Raw genomic sequence first — 20,853 nt, forward strand, 5'->3', positions numbered from 1 at the left:
AAGTCCGTAATCCCAGCACTTTGAGAGCTAGAGGCAGGAGGGTCACTTGAGGTCGGGAGTTTGAGACCAGCCTCGCCAACATGGTGAAACCCCATGTCTACTAAAAATACAAAAAGTAGCCAGGCGTGGTGGCACGCACCTGTAATCCCATCTACGTGGGAGGCTGAGGCAGGAGAATCACTTGGACCTGGGAGGTGGAGGTTGCAGTGAGCCAAGATCGCACCATTGCACTCCAGGCTGGGTGACAGAGGGAGACTCCTCTAGAAAAAAAATGGCTGATCTAGAGCAGGGAGGACTTGAGGGGTCAGAGGACAGGGCTGGGAATTCCCTGTGGAGAAGGAAGCCATCTCAGGCGGTGGAGGGGGGCAGCGGAGGGGAGGGGCAGGGCAAGGGCAGCTTTCTCCTTGGGCTGGGAGAAGAGAGACAGAAGCCCCCGGCCCTGCGGCCTGGCTGAGCCCCAGCGAAGGAGAGACGCTGGCCTATAAGAAGCAAGACATACACCCATGATGTGACTCCCAGCCAGACACACCCTCAGCTCCACCTTCAGACACACCCACAAACACAGGCACCCATGTTCTTGGAAACCACGATCACACGCACAGAGGAGAGTCTTCTGGCTGACGACAACCCGGACCGTGAGGATCAGGCTGAGGGTGACCTCGGTGGCAGCAACTCTCCTGCCCTGCAGCTGCTACAGGACAACTGCAGCCTCTGTGGCCTGGCCAGGGACTGTGGCCTCCTGACCAGCAGGGCCTCTCCAGGCACACGGGGCTCCTAAAGCACCTTTGCTGCCTCCTTCATTCTAAGGCCCAGAAGGGACCAACATGCCCCTTCCTTCCTCACAAGACTACAGAAGAGCTCCCACAGGGCAGTCTCAGCTGTGTCACATTCAGGAGGGAGGGTAGCAGGGAAGGGACTGTGGCCCGATTCTGCAGACGAGAGAACTGAGGCTCAGTATGGAGAAGCAGCTCATCCATGGTCACCCCCCAGGGTAAAAGTCAAGGTGGTCAAAGAACCTGCTTCCCGACATCCAGGCTCATAGTCCACACTGCAATCCATGCTTCTTTGCTCTCGCCTTAGCAATCTGAGCCTTCTTCCAGCTAAACTAGCTCCAGGGGTTGGCCACAAAGGGAGGTTGCTTGGCATGGCCACTTCCTAGGGTGGGGCAAGCAGGAGAGAGAGACCCCGAGCTTTCCCAAGGAATCTCTGCCCTTTCCTCCAGCACAGACAAACGTAGAAGGCTCAGCGCTAATCCAGAAATGGGGATACATGGGGTGGAGGGCAGTACTGGCTGCCAGTCTCACCTGCCTCACCTGCCAGTCTCCTGCCCACCAAAAGGAACCTTCTGATCTGAGCTCCCAATCAAACCCTTCTTCCAAAAGGGAAGACGAAGGGAGGATTTAAACCCTTGCCTGGGAACCTAAAGCCTGGGTTCTAGTCCAGCTCTGTCTCTGCCTCCTGTATGACCCCAGATGATCACTTGCCATCTCTGGGCCAGTCATCTTCACCTGAATGGATGATGGTTGGGCCAGATGATCCCTAAGGCCTGGACCCTGGAGCCAGGGTAGCTCTGGGATCGTCCTCTTACGGAATTCCAGCTGAAGTGGGCATCGGAGGTCAACCAGTCTGATTGCCACTTCCCTGCGGCCCTGCAGTGCCCCAGAACTTTCGCCCTAAAGTAGTCGCTCCGCAACAACAGCCTGACCCAGAAGCTCCAAACACATTTGCTAGTGGTTCAGCCCCAAAACATCCTGGTTGAGATTTGCCAAATTATCTCCAGACAGAGCTCCAAGCCCTATACCCACAGCTTTTTCCCCAAGAATGTCGGTCCAGTCCGTCCCCTGCTCCCCATCCCGCCCTACCTGTCTGCATTCCTCAGTGTTGCATTTACTCAACAAATATTTATTGAGCATCTACAATGTGCCAGGCACTGTTTCTGCAGCTGAGGATACAGTAGTGAACAAGTGGACAAAATTTCCATCCCTTCCAGAGCTGCTGGTCCAGTGAGTTGGTCAGAACTGACCAAAAAATAGTACAATGAGGCCACGACTTTCCACACTCTGGACAATACACCATCCTACAGCTATACATTCCTCAATGGCAGAGACTACAGTTGAATTATCCTTGATTCCCAACACTGGTCCTAACACTCAGAAGACTTCATCAGTGAATGAGTGGGAGGATAGATAATGAGTGAAAGATGAATGAGTGGAAGGAAGGATGGTTGGTTGTATAGATGCCCAGATAAATGGATGAATGAATAATGGAGAGATGATAGAATGAGGGATGGGTGGATGATGGATGGATGGATGGATGGATAGGTGGATGGATGGATGGATAGATGATGCATAGATGAGTGAATGGATGATGGATGGATTGATGAATAAATGATTGATGGATGGATGAATAGATGATTGATGGGTGAATAAATGACAGATGTATGTATGGATGGATGGATGGATGGAGGATGGGATGGGTAGATGAGTGGATGGTTGATGGATGGATGGACAGATGATGTATGGATGGATGGATGGATGATAGGTAGATGAGTGGATAGATGATGGATGGATGGATGGATGGATGAATAAATGATGGATGGATGGATGAATAGATGACAGATGGGTGAATAAATGATGGATGGATGGATGGATGGATGGATAATAATTGGGAGGGTAGGATAGGTGGACAGGACCAATAAGCAGATAAACCAACATAACCTTAAACCAAAATGTTGGGAGGTTGCATCCTTCAGGTGACTTCCACTGCGCTCTCAGGTGCTTAAAGCCTTTACCTCTCCTAAGCCTCATCCCCTTCCCAATCTCTCATAAGAAGATGAGGAGCAGCCCTTTGTCTCTGCCCTACCTCCCTACCTACTCAAGGCCTTCTCCCAGAGTCCACAGGGGCCCAAAGATGGTCCAGAAAGCCATATCACAAGAGTATGTATCCACTTCAGACCTGAGGCTGAGAGCCCGAGGGAAAGGAAGAAGCATTTCCTCATCGCTCCATAGTGTTCTCGTGCTGCCAAGGGCTGTGCTGGGCTACCCGGCTGCTTGCTCACCAGTTCACCCACTCCTTCTCTCATTTTCCTGCCTGCTCTTTTTTTTTTTTTTTTTTTTTGAGATGGAGTCTCGCTCTGTCGCCCAGGCTGGAGTGCAGTGGCGTGATCTCGGCTCACTGCAAGCTCCGCCTCCCAGGTTCACGCCATTCTCCTGCCTCAGCCTCCCCAGTAGCTGGGACTACAGGCGCCCGCCACCACGCCCGGCTAATTTTTTGTATTTTTAGTAGAGACAGGGTTTCACCGTGTTAGCCAGGATGGTCTTGATCTCCTGACCTCATGATCCACCCGCCTCGGCCTCCCAAAGTGCTGGGATTACAGGCGTGAGCCACCACGCCCGGCCTCCTGCCTGCTCTTTTATTGACTCATCTACTTACTCAAAAACTACTAATATCCTCTGTGTAAGAAACTCAGGGAGACCGAAGGAAAGAGATGAACCTTCCAGGGACTCCATGCTCAGTGGTCTCGACCAGAGCTAAGACATCATCCCAATGACCATGTCAACCTCTTCAGAGAGGGGCTGCGCTACGGGAGCTCAGAGGAAGAGAAGATCCTTCCAGTTGAAGACAGGGATCAAGGAGGGCTCTGTGCTCTGTTGGGGTGGGATTTGGTCTGGGTCTTGACACCAGTCTCTGGTTTGGGAAAAGCCCCGAAGGCAGAACAGCATGAGAAAGCCTCAGGAGAAGGGGAGGTCTATGTCTGGAGAAGGAAGCTCTTGGCAGCTGGAGCACCAGATGTGAGAAGACAGTGATAAGCGCAGGGCTGGGGAGGACCCCAACTGTTGGGCAAAGACCTAACTCCTGGGGCAGAGCAGCTGCTAGACCGTGAGGGTCTGTCCTGCGCCCGCCCTACTGGTCACTGCACACACCACATCCCACCCAGCGTCATAAGCACATGGCAAGGCCTTGGCCCAGTGACACCCTGGCTCCAGACCTGCTGTAGGTGCTGTTTGTTTCTTCCTTCCTTCTGTCCAGACCAAAGGGCACCAGCTGGGTGTCGTTGACCCAGGTGAGCAGATAGCTCTATACCATTTCTACTGCATTTCTGTTCCTTAAAATCAAAGAACTATCCCTGAACAGCGCAGGGCTGGGAAGGAGACTGTCCATCCATTTGCTTTGTGCCAAGAAATGCCCAAGTGTTCTGGGCTCTGCAAGGCCAGTGCCTCCACAGCCTCCATCAGTCTGTATCTCTGTCTCTGGGCAACACCTTTTCCAGGGTCCATGAAGGAAGCCAAGATGACAGCTGCTCTCAGGGAATGGCACGATGGTTCAGGAGCACTCCCAGGTCCAAAAGTCTCTCCTATCTCCAGACTCCCTGGTGCCTTTGATTCCACCATTAGGCCTGTTTCCTTAGGGGTCAGCATTGCCCTCTTTCTTCACCTGTAATTTATTCTTTTTTTTTTTTTTTTTTTTGAGACGGAATCTTGCTATGTCACCCAGGCTAGAGTGCAGTGGCACAATCTCGGCTCACTGCAACCTCTGCCTCCCAAATTCAAGCAATTCTCCTGCCTTAGCCTCCCAAGTAGCTAACCACAGCATCCAGCTAATTTTTGTATTTTTTTTTTTAGTAGAAATGGGGTTTCACCATGTTGGCCAGGCTACTCTCAAACTCCTGACCTTGTGATCCACCCGCCTCAGCCTCCCAAAGTGCTGGGATTACAGGTGTGAGCCACCACGCCTGGCCTTTTCTTTTCTTTTCTTTTTGAGACAAGAGTTTTGCTCTGTCGCCCAGGCTGGAGTGCAGTGGCACAATCTTGGCTCACTGCAACCTCCACCTCCTGGGTTCAAGCAATTCTCCTGCCTCAGCCTCTCAAGTAACTAGGACTACAGGCGCATGCCACCACACCCGGCTAATTTTTGTATTTTTAGTAGAGACAGGGTTTCACCATGTTGGCCAGGCTGGTCTCAAACTCCTGACCTCAAATGATCCACCCGCCTCGGCCTCCCAAAGTGCTGGGATTACAGGCGTGAGCCACCGCACCCGGCCTTTTAATTTATTCTTATCTTTTCTGTTTCTCTCTGGGCCCAAGTCCCCTACTCAGCTCTGAAGGGGGTGCCCAAACCTTCACATGAGGGTCCTCAGAGGGCCTTTGGGGCAGAGAAGTGGACAGCAATTTAGGAGACATGCCAAGCTCAGCCCTTGGCTGGGCGGAGGAGGCTTTGCAGAGCTGAGCCTGGAGCTAAATCTGTGAATTGGGGGGATGGGCTCAGAGAAGGCAGCCTGACGGTTCCTGCTGAGGAAAGGACGTGGGATTTTCCCAAAACTCTGTCCTCATTTTTTTCCGGAGGTCCAAACCTCCCCTGGACAAGTGAGAGCGGGTGGGAAGGGGCAGGAGAGCCAGGGAGGTGGTCCTTGCCAGCTTAGCTCAGGGATGTCTCTGCCCTTTCCTGGACAAGCCCACCCAGACCCAGGCTGCCCCCATGACCCCACACGACACCTGTCTGGCTCCTTCTCCACCAGTTTTCCCTCTTGCCTTCCAAGATGGAGCCTCCACCTGGGTGTCCCTCAGGCACCTCTCACCCAACATTTCACAACTGAATTTGGCTCATTCCTCCTGACCTGGATCTTCTCCTCTGATGCGCCATGTCAGACGGCCCCGCCATCCCTCCAGGCCCTCCCACCGGGATTCCTCCTTCTCCTTTACCTCCCATGGCTGGTCCTGCAGACCCCATGATACTGACACCTGTCTGTGCTGTCCCCTCCTCTTTATCCCTCACCACCCAGGCTCAGACATCACCACCTATCACCTGGGCTTCCCAAAGGCCTCCTCATGACCTCCCTGCTGTCAGCCTCTCCTCTAATCCATCATCCACGCAGATCCCCCAGAGTCACCTCTCCAGAAGGCACATCTCACCATGCCCTCCCTCCCACAAAAAATCCCTCCATGGCTCCCCACTGCCCTGAGGATTATCCAAGTTCCTTGACTGACCCCCAGGACCCAGCTCCAATGGGACTCGCCTCCCCAAAGACTCCTCTACTGGCCGGTATTTCAGCTACACCAGACTCCTCACCTCAGTGGCCCCACTCTGAGCCATGGCTCTCATGTCCCTCTGCCCAGATGCACTTTTTCCTTCCTCTCCACATCCTCTCTAGCACCACCTCCTCCAGGAAGTCCCCTGAGACTGCCTACAGGATCAGAATAACCTGCCACTCTTCAGGCCCCACGGGGCTAGTTCACCTCTCTGTGGTCACTTCCCACTCTCTCCTCGACTCCCCTTTCACCAGACTGTGAGCAGACGTGGGCATTTTTCTCTCCATGTCCCAAACTCCTTGTCCTGAGCCCAACCCTGGGGCTGGTACACAGGACACCTCAATGATTATAGCTCCAATTAACAGAGGGGAAGCACCAAGCTCAGCCCTGGCCCAAAGGGGGCCTGGGATACAGGCAGAGGAGGCAGGGCCACCCCGGATTCAAGGGACGCACAGGTGAAGTGGGCTGGGGGACAGCTTGAGAGGCACCCAATGAGCTGGGGGTGCAGAATCTATAATGGAGGCAGCGGAGGGGCGGGATGGGTGACCCTAGAGAGGTCCTTTCTCTGCTCCAGGTCTCCTCCACGTCCCCAGCGAAGAAGTAAAGCTGATCATCCCAGCCCTGCCCAGTTCCCAGGGGCCCCGTGGAGTGATGAGGACAATGATGATGGTGAAGGTCACAGAAACACTCTCAATGCCAACACGGGCTGAGCGCTGACCACGTGCCAGGCGCTGCACTGAGCACTTTGTTGACTTGATCCCAATTAACCATCATCCTATAGTTGGTGCCATTGCCAGTGTCCCCATTCCAAAGGTGGAGTTCAAGAGCTTGAATAACCCGGCTGGGTGCAGAGTGGATGGAAAGCCATGGGTGTGTGTGTGGAAAACGTGCCCAACAGAGGCTCCGGGTCACCTGGAACTTCCAGCCAGCATTTTGCTCCTCGTCTGAAGGGTGGCTCCAGCCATCCCTCACCTCCCTCAGGAGCCCTCCTGACTGCTCCTGCCTCAGCACCCCCTGATCCCTCCAAGGAGGCTTCCCTAATTGTGCCAGTCACACTGACCACCCCAGCTCAGCCCCCTGAGTGTGCCGTGCTCCCCACCGCACCATCCCCCAGTCATACCTCGCTGGGCACCGGGCCACCCCGGGCGAGACTGAGAGTCTCAGGTCTCCCCAAGAAAAGGGCTCCCTGGGGGGGGGGTGCCAGGCCCCCGCTCGTGCCCCTCACGGTGCCGCAGTCCGTGTCCCGAGCTCTCCAAACCCACCTCTTCTTTGTGGGGGTGATCTCCGCCGGCCTCTTCTCTGGCAGGACGGCAGGGTTCCCACTGGGGGCAGCAACTCTCTTGCCCATGAGAGGCACCATCTCCTTGGGGTGGGCTTTCATGGCTGGAATACAACCACAGGGCAGATGCTCAGGCCGGGGGGACGGGGGGAGCTTCAGGGAGTTTAGGGCCCCCATGTGGCTGCATCCAGCTCCCGTTCACACTACCTGGAACTGGAAGCTCACTCCTCCCTTCCCAGTTCACCAATCCTTCTTCAAGGACAGAGAAGCTGTCCCCAAAGCTTCCCCAGCTCCCTGCTCTAGCACCCCCAAATGCTATGGTCCTAGGAGAGCCCAGCAGGGTGTCCCAGTAGAGACCACCATGCCCCTGTCCTCTCTCATGACACCCTCCCCAGCCGACCAGTCCCCAGGTGGACCCCTGAACTAGTGGAGAGTCCAGCAGGGTGTCCCGGTAGAGACCACCATGCCCCTGTCCTCTCTCATGACACCCTCTCCAGCTGACCAGTCCCAGGCAGACTCCTAAGCACTAGCTCTGCTTTCCTGAGGTCCCTCTCCGATTTTGTGATGAGCAGCTCTCCAAGAGTTTTGACCTCCACAGAGCAAGATTATCACCTCCTTTGCTCTAGATGTTATGCTCCTAGTAACACAGCCTCAAGCTCCTCAGGTGTTTTGGATTCCTCAGTGTCCAGGTGGTCTCTGCAGCCAACACACCGATCATCTCCCCCGCCCACCCAAAGCTGCGTGTAACCAGCTTATGGCTGCCTGTCCATTAGATTCCCCTCTCACCTGCAGGGAGCAGCTGAGTCCCCTTGCCCCAGGCAGTCCAGACCTGCTTTACTGATGCTCAATGTGGGCTGGGCACCATGCTGAGCTCCGAGTGGTGTGGGGATTGGGGAAGGGGGACTGATACATCTTCCAGCAAGACCAGGATAGACCGTACAGGCTGCTGTGTGGAGGAAGGACAAGCCGGGCAGAGGGCAGAGCCTGGGAGGGTCAGGAGTGGCAGGAGTGGGGGGAGCTGCTGTGGCCAGAGAACCTGGGGAGCTCATGGGGACCCTGCCAGCGAAAGCCGTGTGGGCAAGCTGGGCCCTGTATAGTCCTCGAACACCGCATAAGAGCTGTGGCTTCAGGCAGGCACAGTGGCTCACACCTGTAATCCCAGCACTTTGGGAGGCCAAGGTGGGCAGATTGCCTGAGCTCAGGAGTTCAAGACCAGCCTGGGCAACATGGTGAAACCCCGTCTCTACTAAAATACAAAAAATTAGCCGGGCATGGTGGTACATGCCTGTAGTCCCAGCTAGTCGGGAGGCTGAGGCAGGAGAATCGCTTGAACCCAGGAGGCAGAGGTTGGATTGAGCCGAGATTGTGCCACTGCACTCCAGCCTGGGCGACAGAGCGAGACTCCGTCTCAAAAAAAATGAAAAAAAAAATAAATAAAGTTTTTATTAAACATAAAAAAGGAGCTATGGCTGACCCCTGGGGGCAGCTGGGAGTTGGGTGCAGAGGCTCTGGGTTACATAGGAGAGCACGGGCTGCGTTGGGGGGTGGGGGAGACCAGAAGCCAGGGGCCAGGAGGAGGCTGCTGCAGGGGCCATAGGGACGGGGAAGGGGGCCAGCTGGCCACAGAGGGATGACATGGGCGGGGAAAGGGCTGTGTGGACAGGTGGTGACTGTGTGGTCAGGGGGTGCCACTCTCAGCTTGAATCATCCTCAGGGGACTCACCTGGCGACACATAGGTGGGGGCAGGAAGATGGATTTCTGTAAGAAGAACCCAGCTGGGTGGGGTGGAGCTGGGGCCACTGGTGATCCTACCCCAATAGGAAAGCTTCCTGGAGGAAGTTTCCGGAGCCAGGTGTCATCAGGCTGGAGAGAGTCCCCCGCCCTCCAACTCAAAGGGAGCAGGCTCAGGATGGAGGAGGCATCGGCGAGGGAGAGCTTTGGCCCTGGAGCGTAGGCAACCTTGAGGCCAGGCAGGTGGAGCAGCCCACAGAGAGGGACTCCTGGGCACCCGGCCCTCCCGTGTCCAGTCACGGCCTGATGAGGATGGGCAGCCTCTATGGCTTTCCCCATCCCCACGTGGCCTTTGGTAGACTAAAAGGCTGGGATGCACTGAGCGTGAAGGAGACAGATGAAGGGCGCGTCTCTTGCCCCTCCCAGGGCCTCTGGTTTCCTTTCTGAGAAGTGGGCTGAATGGTCCCCAAGGACTCTGTGGCCCTGAGAGCTGGTTGCTCTCTCCCTTCTCTGGGCCCGAGAATGTGGCCTGCCCTGGGCAGGAGAGGCTCAGGGAACTCTGGACTAGGGCCGCAGCAGCTATCATTAGCTCCCTGAGTCACCCCGTAAACCCCACGTTCTCACCTGCTGGACTCTCTTGTGGCCCTGGCCCTCCCTCTCTCTCCCAATCCCTGACACTGATTGAAATGGCCTTTCCCGGGGGACAGACCAGGCCGCGGAGCCACAGCTGCTGACTCAGCACCTGTGAGATGCCTGGGCCCCGTCTGTCTCCCACGGTGGGGCCACCTCCTCCCATCCTGAACTCCCATCACAATCCTGCCCCAGAAAGCCACCTCCCTGGGTCAGCCTCGGGAGGCAGGAGCGTCTCCTCTGCCCCCAGCAGTGGTGAGATTGAGATCTCCCTCCCCAGGATTCCCAAACCTCAGGGGAATGTTCCTGAGTCTGTAAGGACCTGTATTCTCACACATCCCTACAGCCAAGAGTGCAGCCAAGAGTGCCTCCCTACAGCCAAGAGTGGGCCCCTGGCTGGGGCCCAAGCTCCTTCCAACCCTCCTCCCAAGGCCTATTGGCCAAGGGCAGACATGGCCCAGAGGACCTCTGAGGGCCACGCTCTGGGCTCCCCAGGGGCCTTGGAGATCACCACCTGCCTTGTGCACAGAAGACTCACCTGGTGAGGTTCTGGGTGGTCGTGGCAACCCTTGCCCTGAGATCACCGCATGTCTGGGGCCCAAGGCCCCCGGGTGGGACTGTGGCTGAGGCGGCGGGAAGCTCTCATTGCAGGCAGAGGGATGGCTGGAATGAGGCATCAGAGGCAGAACTGGCTGAGCCACCTGCCCTCGGCGCCAGGCAGGCCACGCCCACCAGCCACAGCTGCAGCACCCGCCCACCCACGTGGCCCGTGTGAGTCACCCCCACACCCACACAGCAGCCTCACCCCCACCGGAGAAAAGGCAGGGTAGGCCGCAGGTGCCAAGGTCGAAGTTCTGGGTCCAACTCCTCCCTCTCTGGCATTCCATGCTGGGCAGGGACTGCCCATCTCAGGCCTGTTTTCCCAACTAGGAAATGGGAATGATAACACCTACTTTCCAAGGGAGCCGTGAAGAGCCAAAGAGATCACAGAGGTGGGAGGGCCTAGTGAAGAGTCCAGCGCTCTGCTCTGTCCCCTGGGAGGGAACACCGCAGCCCAGGCCTAGCCTGGTTGACCTCAGGGTGGCCAGCCCCAAGACTCGGCACTTGTTCTCAAAAGTCGGTTCCTGGGATCAGGTCTCTCGGGGACGGAAGTCCCCATTTAATGCTGTTCACCAGCAGTCACGCATCATGGCCCTTAGTGTCAGCCTCACCCCTTCCTGGCTGAATGACCTTAGCAGGTCATTTCTCCGAGCCTCAGTCTCCTCATCTGTGAAACGTGCTTCATAAACCCACTTTGCAAGGTTATCGTGGGGCTTCAACAAGTACAAGTAGAAAGGGCCAGAACAAGGCCCAGGGCACGGCAAGAACTCAATAAACAATGTCAGCTCTTAGCTAAGATTGCTTTTGTCATCTCAATGTATTCTCCCAGCAACTGCCCAGGTTGCCCTTCTCCAAGGCCAGGGCATCATAGAAGGAATCGGTGCCCTCTCTCCTGGCCCAGGCTGCAGCTGTAAAGTGGGTGGAGTGAGTCAGGATGGCCGTGTGTGTCTCGCGTCACTCAGGAACTGCACACCTGCTCCCCGGGGCGAGATGCGGACAAGACACAGCTGGGACAGAGCAGGAAGTCTCTGCTGACGCGGCCGGAGCTGGCGCCTGATGCGCAGGGAAATCCCCAGCTGTGAGCCTCTCAATCCCTCATCATCACAACCTGCCTGGCCTGGGGAGGAGGCAGGAGGCAGGTGAGGCTTCTAGGCCACGGGAGAGCAGGACCTATGGCCTGTAAGGGGCAGACCAGACTTGCGGGTGTGGGTGAAGCAGGAGACCGCTTCTGCCGTTGAAGTCAGGGGGTCCTGAAGTTCCCACTCACAATCTGAGATCTCATGACTGTGCCTGAAACTCGACCGGTAAAGCCCGATCTGGGGTTGAGCACGGCCTCTGGCCACTTGCTCACTCGCCCTCTCCCGACCCAGCCCCGCGCCCTCCCGGTTTGCCTCTGGCGGCTCAGACGCCTGGGGAGGCGGCTGCTGCCAAATGTCAGTGCTTCCGTTTTGCTCGTGTTCATACCTTTTCTCAGAGGGCAGGTGGGAGCTGGTGAAAAAGGCCCCTGTCTCCCACCCAGAGGTGTGCCCTGTGCCCAGCAAGGAAGAAGGGGACCCCCGCTCTGCTATGAGAGGCAGCAGGAGCCAGGTCACCCAGTGGAGTCACAGTCACTACTTAGGAAGCCCGAGCCCATCCTAATCCCACCCCAAACACACAGAAGCAGCAGCTTCAGCCCCTTAGATGGTCTATATTCAACCCCATTTAACCCAGCGCATGGTGAGAGCCCCCGGGAGAGGCCGTGGCAAGGGCGCAGGTGGACAACGAGGGATTCAGAACTGGAGAAGGCCGTGTCCACCCTCGCGGGCCACAGGGGACACAGGCTCAGGCAGGAACCATGACCCATCATGTGGGTCATCAGGACAAAATGGGCTGAGACCCCCAAGGCGGGAGGAAGTCCCTCTGATGGGGTGTAGGGGATGAGTTCGGGAGAGGGAGCATCTGCCTGGACTTGGAAGGAGGGAAGAGGCCACAACACGGTGAAACCTCATCTCTACTAAAAATACAAAATTAGCCGGGTGAGGTGCTGCACACTGTAGTCCCAGCTATTCGGGAGGCTGAGGCAGGAGAATTGCTTGAACCTAGGAGGCAGAGGTTGCAGTGAGCCGAGACTGCACCACTGTACAGCCTGGGCAACAGAGCGAGACTCCGTTTCCAAAAAAAAAAGAAAAAAGAAAAAGAATGGAAAAGTGAAAAGGAATATGATCAGAACAAAAATATAACATGCTATAGTGCAAATGCATACAACACATTGGTCAATGCTATTAAGTTTAAATTAAACACACACACACACACACACACACACACAGAGAAACAGAAAAAAAGATAAAAGATAAAATGACCACTTCATACTCTTTAGAATGGCCCAAATCCAAAATGTTGACAGCACCAAATGCTGGTGAGGACATGGAGCAAAAGGAACTCTTGGCCATCACTGGTGAGAATGTAAAACGGTGCAGCCACTTTGAAAGACCCTTTGGTGGTTTCTTACAAAACTAAACATACTCTCACCATTCAATCCAGCAATCACACTCTTTGGTGTTTCTTCCAAGAAGCTGAAAACTTATGCCCACGCAAAAATTGCCCATAGATATTTATAGCAACTTTACTTATAATTGCCAAAACTTGAAGCAACCAAAATGTCCTTCAGTAGGTGAATGGATAAAGAGTGGTACATCCGGCCAGGCGTGGTGGCTCACGCCTGTAATCCCAGCACTTTGGGAGGCCAAGGCAGGTGGATTGCTTGAGGCCAGCAGTTCAAGACCTGGCCTGGGCAACATGACGAAACCCCATCTCTACAAAAAATACAAAAAAATTTGCTGGGCATGGTGGTGGGCGCCTGTAGTCCCAGCTACTCGGGAGGCTGAGGCAGGAGAATGGCGTGAACCTGGGAGGCGGAGCTTGCAGTGAGCCGAGATCGCACCGCTGCACTCCAGGCTGGGCGACAGAGCAAGACTCCGTCTCAAAAAAATAAATAAATAAAAAATAAAAGAGTGCTACATCCAAGAGAATGGAATGTTATCCTCCAATAAAAGAAATGAGCTCTCATGCCACGAAAAGACATGGAGGAAACTCTAATGCATAATACTAAGTACAATAAATCAATCTGAAAAGGCTATGTATTGTATTGATGATGCCAACTACATGACATGCTGGAAAAGGCAGTAAAAGATCAGTGGCTGGCCAGGCACGGTGGCTCACATCTGTAATCCCAGTATTTGAGGAGGCCAAGGCAGGTGGACTGCTTGAGGCCAGGAGCTCAAGACCTGGCCTGGGCAACATGACGAAACCCCATCTCTACAAAAAATACAAAAATGAGCCAGGCGTGGTGGCTCTCACCTATAGTCGCAGCTACTCAGGAGGTTGAGGTGGGAGGATCTTTGAGCCCAGGAGGTCGAGGCTGCCATGAGGCGTGATTGCACCACTGCACTTCAGCCTGGGCGACAGAGCAAAACTCCATCTCAGAAAAAAAAAAAAAAAGGTCAGTGTTGGCCGGGCGCGTGGCTCACGCCTGTAATCTCAGCACTTTGGGAGGCCGAGGCGGGCGGATCGCGAGGTCAGGAGATCGAGACCATCCTGGCTAACACAGTGAAACCCCGTCTCTACCAAAAATACAAAAAATTAGCCAGGCGTGGTGGCAGGTGCCTGTAGTCCCAGCTACTCGGGAGGCTGAGGCAGGAGAATGGCATGAACCTGGGAGATGGAGCTTGCAGTGAGCCAAGATCACACCACTGCACTCCAGCCTGGGCGACAGAGCGAGACTCCGTCTCAAAAAAAAAAAAGGTCGGTGTTGCCAGGAGCTGGAGAGAGGGACGGATTAATAGGTGGAGCATGGAGGATTTTTAGGCAATAAAATTCCTCTGTGTGATACTATAATGATAAACACAGGTCATACATTTGTCAAAACCCATGGAATCTATAACCCCAAGAGTGACCCCAGTGGACTTTGTTTTTTGTATTTTGGTTTCTTTTTTTTTTTGAGACGGAGTCACTCTGTCGCCCTGACTGGAGTAAAGTGACATGATCTCGGCTCACCATAACCTCTGCCTCCCGGGTTCAAGTGATTCTCCTGCCTCAGCCTCCCGAGTAGCTGGGGTAACAGACGTGCGTCACCACACCTGGCTAATTTTTGTATTTTTAGTAGAGACAGGGTTTCACCGTGTTAGCCAGGCTGGTCTCAAACTCCTGACTTCTGGTGATCCGCCCGCCTCAGCCTCCCAAAGTACTGGGATTACAGGCATGAGCTGGACTTTGGATGATAATGATGTATCAATGTCAACTCACTGATTGTAACAATGTACCACTCTGGGGCAGGATGTCAGTAGCTGGGGAGGTTGTGGGCACAGCAGGTGTATGAGAACTTCCTATATATTTTTTGTGTCAATTTTGCTGTGAACCTAAAGTTGCTCGAAAAATAAAGCTGGCCAAGCCCTGTGGCTGGCATCGCAATGCCAGTACTTTGTGGGGCCAAGGCGGGAGGACTGCTTGAGGCCAGGAGTTCAAGACCAGCCTGAGCAACATAGCAAGACCACATCTCTGCACGGGGAAAAAAAAATTGCCAGGCGTGGTGGCTCACGCTTGTAGACCCAGCTACTCAGGAGGCTAAGGCAGGAGGATCGCTTGAGCTCAAGAGTTTGAGGCTGCATTGAGCCATGACCACACCACTGCGCTCCCACCTGGGCAAGAGAGCAAGACCCTGTCTCAAAAAAAAAAATTAAAATAAAGCTTATTAATTTTTTAAAAAAGAAAGACATATGAATTGCAGGTATGTCCTTCCTTAAACAATCTCAGGTTTCCAATCTAATAACAAAAAATTTCTATCATTAGTTTTGCAAAAGTACAACCACAGGATCCCTTCCAGCTCTGAGTAAATTCGAAAGCTGATCCAGGCTGGGCACGGTGGCTCACACCTGTAATCCCAGTACTTTGGGAAACCAAGGCAGGTGGATCACTTGAGGTCAGGAGTTCAAGACCAGCCCCGCCAACATGGTGAAACCCCATTTCTACTAAAACTACAAAAATTAGCCAGGCGTGGTGGCAGGCACCTGTTATCCAGCTACTAAGGAGGCTGAGGCAGGGGAATCCCTTGAACCCAGAAGGCAGAGGTTGCAGTGAGCTGAGATCATGCCACTGCACTCCAGCCTGGGTGACAGAGCAAGACTCTGTCTCAAAAACAAAACAAAACGAAAAGCTGATCCAATTTGCAGAAGTTTGCAGCTGTCTGACACCCACACATTTTCTAAGAAAGGCCTACAGGTAAAGCACGGAGCCCCAGGCCCACAGCAGGAAGCGAGAAGCCCTCCCACCTCCCTCTGGCCCAGGATAGGCTGGCATGCCCCAGCACATTCTCTGCCAGGCAGCCTGACACAGCAGTTAAGAGCCAGGCTTTGGAGTCAGACTGCCTGGGGTCAAACCTAGGCAACGAGTTTACTGGCTGTGCAACTTTACTCACTGTTGGAACCTTGATTTTCTCATCCATAAAAGGGAACTAATAATAGCTTCTTCACGAGCTGTTAGGAGACTTAAAGGGAGATGCACATGGAGCACCTTCATAAACACTCCCCACATCCCGGCTGTCGGCCTCCCTCCTCCAGGCTCCAGGCTCACTTGCCATGGTTACATGCAGGCACCTGGGGCAGCAGCCCTCGGCTCCTCCGTGGCGCCTCCTATGTGGAGGCAGACATGATGCTAGAGAACAGGGAGGAGGGATCCCAGTATTTTCTCCCAAAACACCTCTCCCGGTAGGGCCCAAGCCCCAGCCTCAGCCAAAGTTCATCCTTTCATGAACCAACATCCAATAATTCCACAACTAAACAACTCATTCTACACTCCGCAGATACTAACACAACCTGCCCATGTCTGGAACAGATCTCTCTTTCAGAGTATCTGTTTCTTAAGCTCTATTCTACAAAGGAAGAGTCAGCAAACTCTTCTGTAAAGGGCCAGATAGTATGTTTTTTATATTTTAGGTAAGCTTTTTATATTTTAGGTAAGCTTATATTTTAGGCTTTGCAAACTATTTGGTCTCTGTTGCAACTATTCACTTCTGCATTATAGCAGGAATGCAACCATAGGAATGCACACACACACGTACACACACACACATACAAACATGCATGCATGCACACACCCACACACGCACACACCCATGTGTACACACACGCATCCACAAGCAGCCTACACAGAGCCAATTAGCTATGCCAGCCCATTTCCTGCCACAAACTTTACACTTGACACAATATATATGTATACGTATCTGTTTATTTGAGGATGCCAGTATGGATGGAGTGGAAGCATGTGCCATTGCGGAGAAGCAGGACTGGGGTTCCTAGAAATGGAAGATCTTTCAAACATTCTTACCAGGTACCTTTGGGATGTGGTTCTGTAGTTTTAACCTGCACAGCAATTGAGCTGATCTTCTGGAGACTGTGATTCATCGTAAGGAAGGATGAAGAAGGCACTGCTGCAACAGCTTGATTCTACCAGAGCTGGGAGTGGGACAGCCTCCCCCATCTTCTCCAGGGAGGAAACACCAACACCCCCAAACCACCCGGGCAGGTAAGAGGAGCAAGCACGGCACAGAGAGGAAGGGCCTCTGCATTTTCCATCAAAGGAAGAGTTTGTTCCCAAAGGTGTTTTCCTGGGCTTCATTTACTTTTGCTCCTAGTAATATAAAATCAAAGAAGGCCGAGCGCAGCGGCTCACACCTGTAATCCCAGCACTTTGGGAGGCCAAGGCGGGCAGATCACCTGAGGTCAAGAGTTCGAGACCAGCCTGGCCAACATGGTGAAACCCCGTCTCTATTAAAAATACAAAAATTAGCCGGGCGTGGTAGTGCTCACCTGTAATCCAAGCTACTTGGGAGACTGAAGCAGAAGAATCGCTTGAACCCGGGAGGCAGAGGTTGCAGTGAGCCAAGATCACACCACTGCACTCCAGCCTGGGCAACAAGAGTGAAACTCTGTCTCACACACACACACACACACACACACACACACACACACACACACACAAAAAAAGAATAAAATCAAAGAAAACAGCCAGGCGTGGTGGCTCACACCTGTAATCCCAGCACTTTGGGAGGCCGAGGTGGGCGGATCACCTGAGGTCAGGAGTTCGAGACCAGCCTGGCCAACATGGCGAAACCCCATCTCTACTAAAAAAATACAAAAAATTAGCCAGACATGGTGGCACGTGCCTGTAATCCCAGCTACTTGGGAAGCCGAGGCAGGAGAATTGCTGGAATCCAGGAGGCGGAGGTTGCAGGGAGCCAAAATTGTGCCACTGCATTCCAGCCTGGGCGAGAAGAGTGAAATTCTGTCTCAAAAAAAAGAATAAAATCAAAGAAAACAAGGGCCTAACATGTCCCAGTAGAGACTGACCATCCACACTGTTTAGTAAAGTGAGTAAAAACCTGAAAGTCTGTTAGGAGATTCACTTGGGGACAGTGACAGTTGGATGTACATCACTCCCCATGCTTCCAAGAACGCTTCCCACAGCTTGTCCAGCGCAGATTTGGGAACATGCTGGGCAGGCACAGACCAGGCCAGGCTGCTGACAGAGCACTGGTGTTCCCTCGGCAGCCCCCCGTGGCAACGGGGTCTCCTAAGGCCCAGTGTTGACAGTGCTGTCTGCGTGACGTCCTCACTTCTCCCCGGAAGCGGCAGGACTCTTGAAGACCTCAGCGTCCTCTGGCTTCAGAGACCCTGAAAACTGTCGCAGATAAACTTCCTCGGGCTGAGCAGACTGCCTATCTCGAGCACTTGCCTCTCTTAAAAGGGGGACCAGGGCAAAGTTCTTCCAGTGTCTGCCTGAAACTGAAGGGTAAAACACTATTACTACCTTGGATGCAACAAAACAAACATTCACTTCTTGGCCTCCCAAGTCTCCAGATACAAGGAGGTCCAGGACGGGCACGGTGGCTCACGCCTGTAATCCCAGCACTTTGGGAGGCCGAGGCAGGTGGATCACCTGAGGTCAGGAGTTCAAGACCAGCCCGGACAACATGGTGAAACCCCATCTCTACTAAAAATACAAAAAAAAAAAAAAAAAATTGGCTGGGCATAGTGGCACATGCCTGTAATCCCAGTACTTGGGAGGCTGAGGCAGGAGAATCACTTGAACCTGGGAGGCACAGGCTGCAGTGAGCCGAGATCGTGCCACTGCACTCCAGCCTGGGCAAAAAGAGCAAAACTCCATCTCAAAAAAAATAAATAAATAAAAATAAAAAAAAAAGAAGAAGAAGAAGAAAGAAAGAAAGAAAAAACGAGGCCCAGGCATGCGAGTGCTTCCTGAGGCACCTGGATCGGTACAGTGTCCTCCTCCCTCAACTACTCAAAGAGCCTCACGCACTCTCGCTGTTCCTTAAATTCTCTTCCTCCATCCCACCCCGACTTGCTTGCAGCCTCAGGAGAGCCCATCGCCTGCCCCTCTCGGCCTCCATCTCCTCCCTGCCCCAGCGGGAGGGAGAGAGGGTCTCCACAGAGCAATGCCGAGGCCTGTCCTGTGAGTGGCTCAACACCAGGGCAGCTCTGGGTGACGAGCACCAGCCAAAGAGGCAGGATTTGGGGTCCAGGCCCACTGGGCGACAGCCTGGGCGACAGAACAAGATTCTGTCTCAAAAAAAAAAAAAAAGAAAAAAAATTATAAAGGTGCCATCAGGCAACCTCCAACCATCCCCCATCCCTGCCCCAGTTAACATGGGTGTGTATATCCCTGCCACTGGGTCAATGTCTTTATAAATATCACAGTGAATGTGCAGTGTTGTAAACCGCCAACACTGTCATGCAAACATAATACAAATCAACTGCCAAGTGAAATAGCAAATCTTGTCAAAGATGTAGGATGTCACTAAATCAACAAGAGTGACATTGAAAAACTACTCAAGGCCGGGCACGGTGGCTCACGCCTGTAATCCCAGCAGTTTGGGAGGCTGAGGCAGGCGGATCACGAGGTCAGGAGATCGAGACCATCCTGGCTAACATGGTGAAACCCCGTCTCTACTAAAAATACAAAAAATTAGCCGGGAGTAGTGGCGGGTGCCTGTAGTCCCAGCTACTCGGGAGGCTGAAGCAGGAGAATGGCGTGAACCCGGGAGGTGGAGCTTGCAGTGAGCTGAGATTGCGCCACTGCACTCCAGCCTGGGTGACAGAGCCAGACTCCGTCTCAAAAAAAAAAAAAAAAAAGAAAAGAAAAGAAAAACTACTCAAATCACACGCAAAGCTATCTTTCAATAGCTCTCTGGCAAAGTTAGACCAGTTAACAACTGACAAAGAGATCATCAATAAGCATTATTATGGGATGTAGGGATTGCTTCCAACTAAACTCACAGGAAAATCACACGATCGCAGGAGGCCTGTGGAAAAACCAATGGAACCCTCGAGCAGTTTTCTAAAAATGAGCCTTTGATAAAATAGATTTTCGCTTCCAGCTATAATGGAGTATCTAGTACTGGGCTAGCCATCGTGCTGTCAACGATCACAAAATAGGCAACATACAGGCAGCAAATGTTTTTCAGAGACAGGACATCAGGCAGTGAAAAACGGCAGTCCCTCAAATAACACCAACTTAGCAGCTAAAGATTTTTTAAAATTAAACATTAAAAAAAGGCAAGGCACGGTGGCTCGCACCTGTCATCCCAACACTTTGGGAGACCAAGGTGCGCAGATCACCTGAGATCAGGAGTTCGAGACCAGCCTGGCCAACATGGTGAAGCCCTGTCTATACTAAAAATATAAAAATTAGCCGGGTGTACACATATACACCGTGGAATACTATGCAGCCATAACAAAATGATGAGTTCATGTCCTTTGTAGGGACATGGGTGAAGCTGGAAACCATCATTCTCAGCAAACTATTGCAAGGACAAAAAACCAAACACCACATGTTCTCACTCATAGGTGGGAATTGAACAATGAGAACACTCAGACACAGGAAGGGGGACATCACACACCGGGGCCTGTTGTGGGGTGGGGGGAGGGGGGAGGGATAGCATTAGAAGATATACCTAATGTAAATGACGAGTTAATGGGTACAGCACACCAACATGGCACATGTATACATATGTAACAAACCTGCACGTTGTGCACATGTACCCTAGAACTTAAAGTATAATAAAAAAAAAATTAGCCGGGTATAGTGGCAGGTGCCTGTAGTCCCAGGTACTCAGGAGGCTGAGGTGGGAGGATCACTTGAACCCAGAAGGCGGAGGTTGCAGTGAGCCAAGATTGTGCCACTGCACTCCAGCCTGGGCAACACAGCAAGACTCCATCTCAAAAATAAAATAAAATAAATAAAAACTGCAATTCCCAAGAGAAGTGAAATTCACAAGGGGAGCCCTGTGATCTCCCTAACTTTCTGCCTAGGGACATTTCCCCAACTACAACGCGGTGAGCTGCAGTCTAAGAAGAGCATGGAATTGCCTTTGAGTTAAAGAAGAAGAAATCAAAAGCTGGGCAGTGGAAGCAGCTAGAATCTGTGGATCAGAGCACAGGGGAAGAGGAGGAAGGATTCATGGGGGTGGAAGCCCAGAAGTCTTTGGGGCAGATGAGTTCCCCACAGGTCCTTGCTAAGAGCTGAGCTGTGCTAGT

General features: G+C 53.1%; 2 protein-coding genes across 8 annotated transcripts in view; both read right to left on the reverse strand.

Annotated features, from left to right (window-relative positions):
- The window catches only part of TRPV3 (transient receptor potential cation channel subfamily V member 3), a 44,333-nt gene extending 33,924 nt beyond the window's left edge, over positions 1-10,409 (reverse strand). For 2 of the 3 annotated variants that reach the window (XM_016931205.4, XM_016931203.4), the window contains exons 1-2: positions 10,206-10,409; positions 7,289-7,409 (exon numbers count right to left, since the gene is read on the reverse strand). In XM_016931205.4, coding sequence (XP_016786694.2) covers positions 7,289-7,409; positions 10,206-10,344 — 260 coding nt within the window. In that variant the 5' untranslated portion in view covers positions 10,345-10,409. The remainder of the gene's footprint in view (positions 1-7,288; positions 7,410-10,205) is intronic. The other variant, XM_016931204.4, reaches the window with a different exon arrangement.
- Positions 10,410-16,507: 6,098 nt separating this feature from the next.
- Positions 16,508-20,853, reverse strand: part of TRPV1 (transient receptor potential cation channel subfamily V member 1) — a 57,811-nt gene continuing 53,465 nt past the window's right edge. For 4 of the 5 annotated variants that reach the window (XM_063798182.1, XM_016931209.3, XM_063798183.1 and 1 more), the window contains exon 16: positions 16,508-18,081. In XM_063798182.1, the coding sequence (XP_063654252.1) occupies positions 17,909-18,081 (173 nt within the window). In that variant the 3' untranslated portion in view covers positions 16,508-17,908. The remainder of the gene's footprint in view (positions 18,082-20,853) is intronic. The other variant, XR_010152756.1, reaches the window with a different exon arrangement.

Source organism: Pan troglodytes, chromosome 19, assembly GCF_028858775.2.
Source record: "Pan troglodytes isolate AG18354 chromosome 19, NHGRI_mPanTro3-v2.0_pri, whole genome shotgun sequence".
Taxonomy (NCBI): Eukaryota; Metazoa; Chordata; class Mammalia; order Primates; family Hominidae; genus Pan; species Pan troglodytes.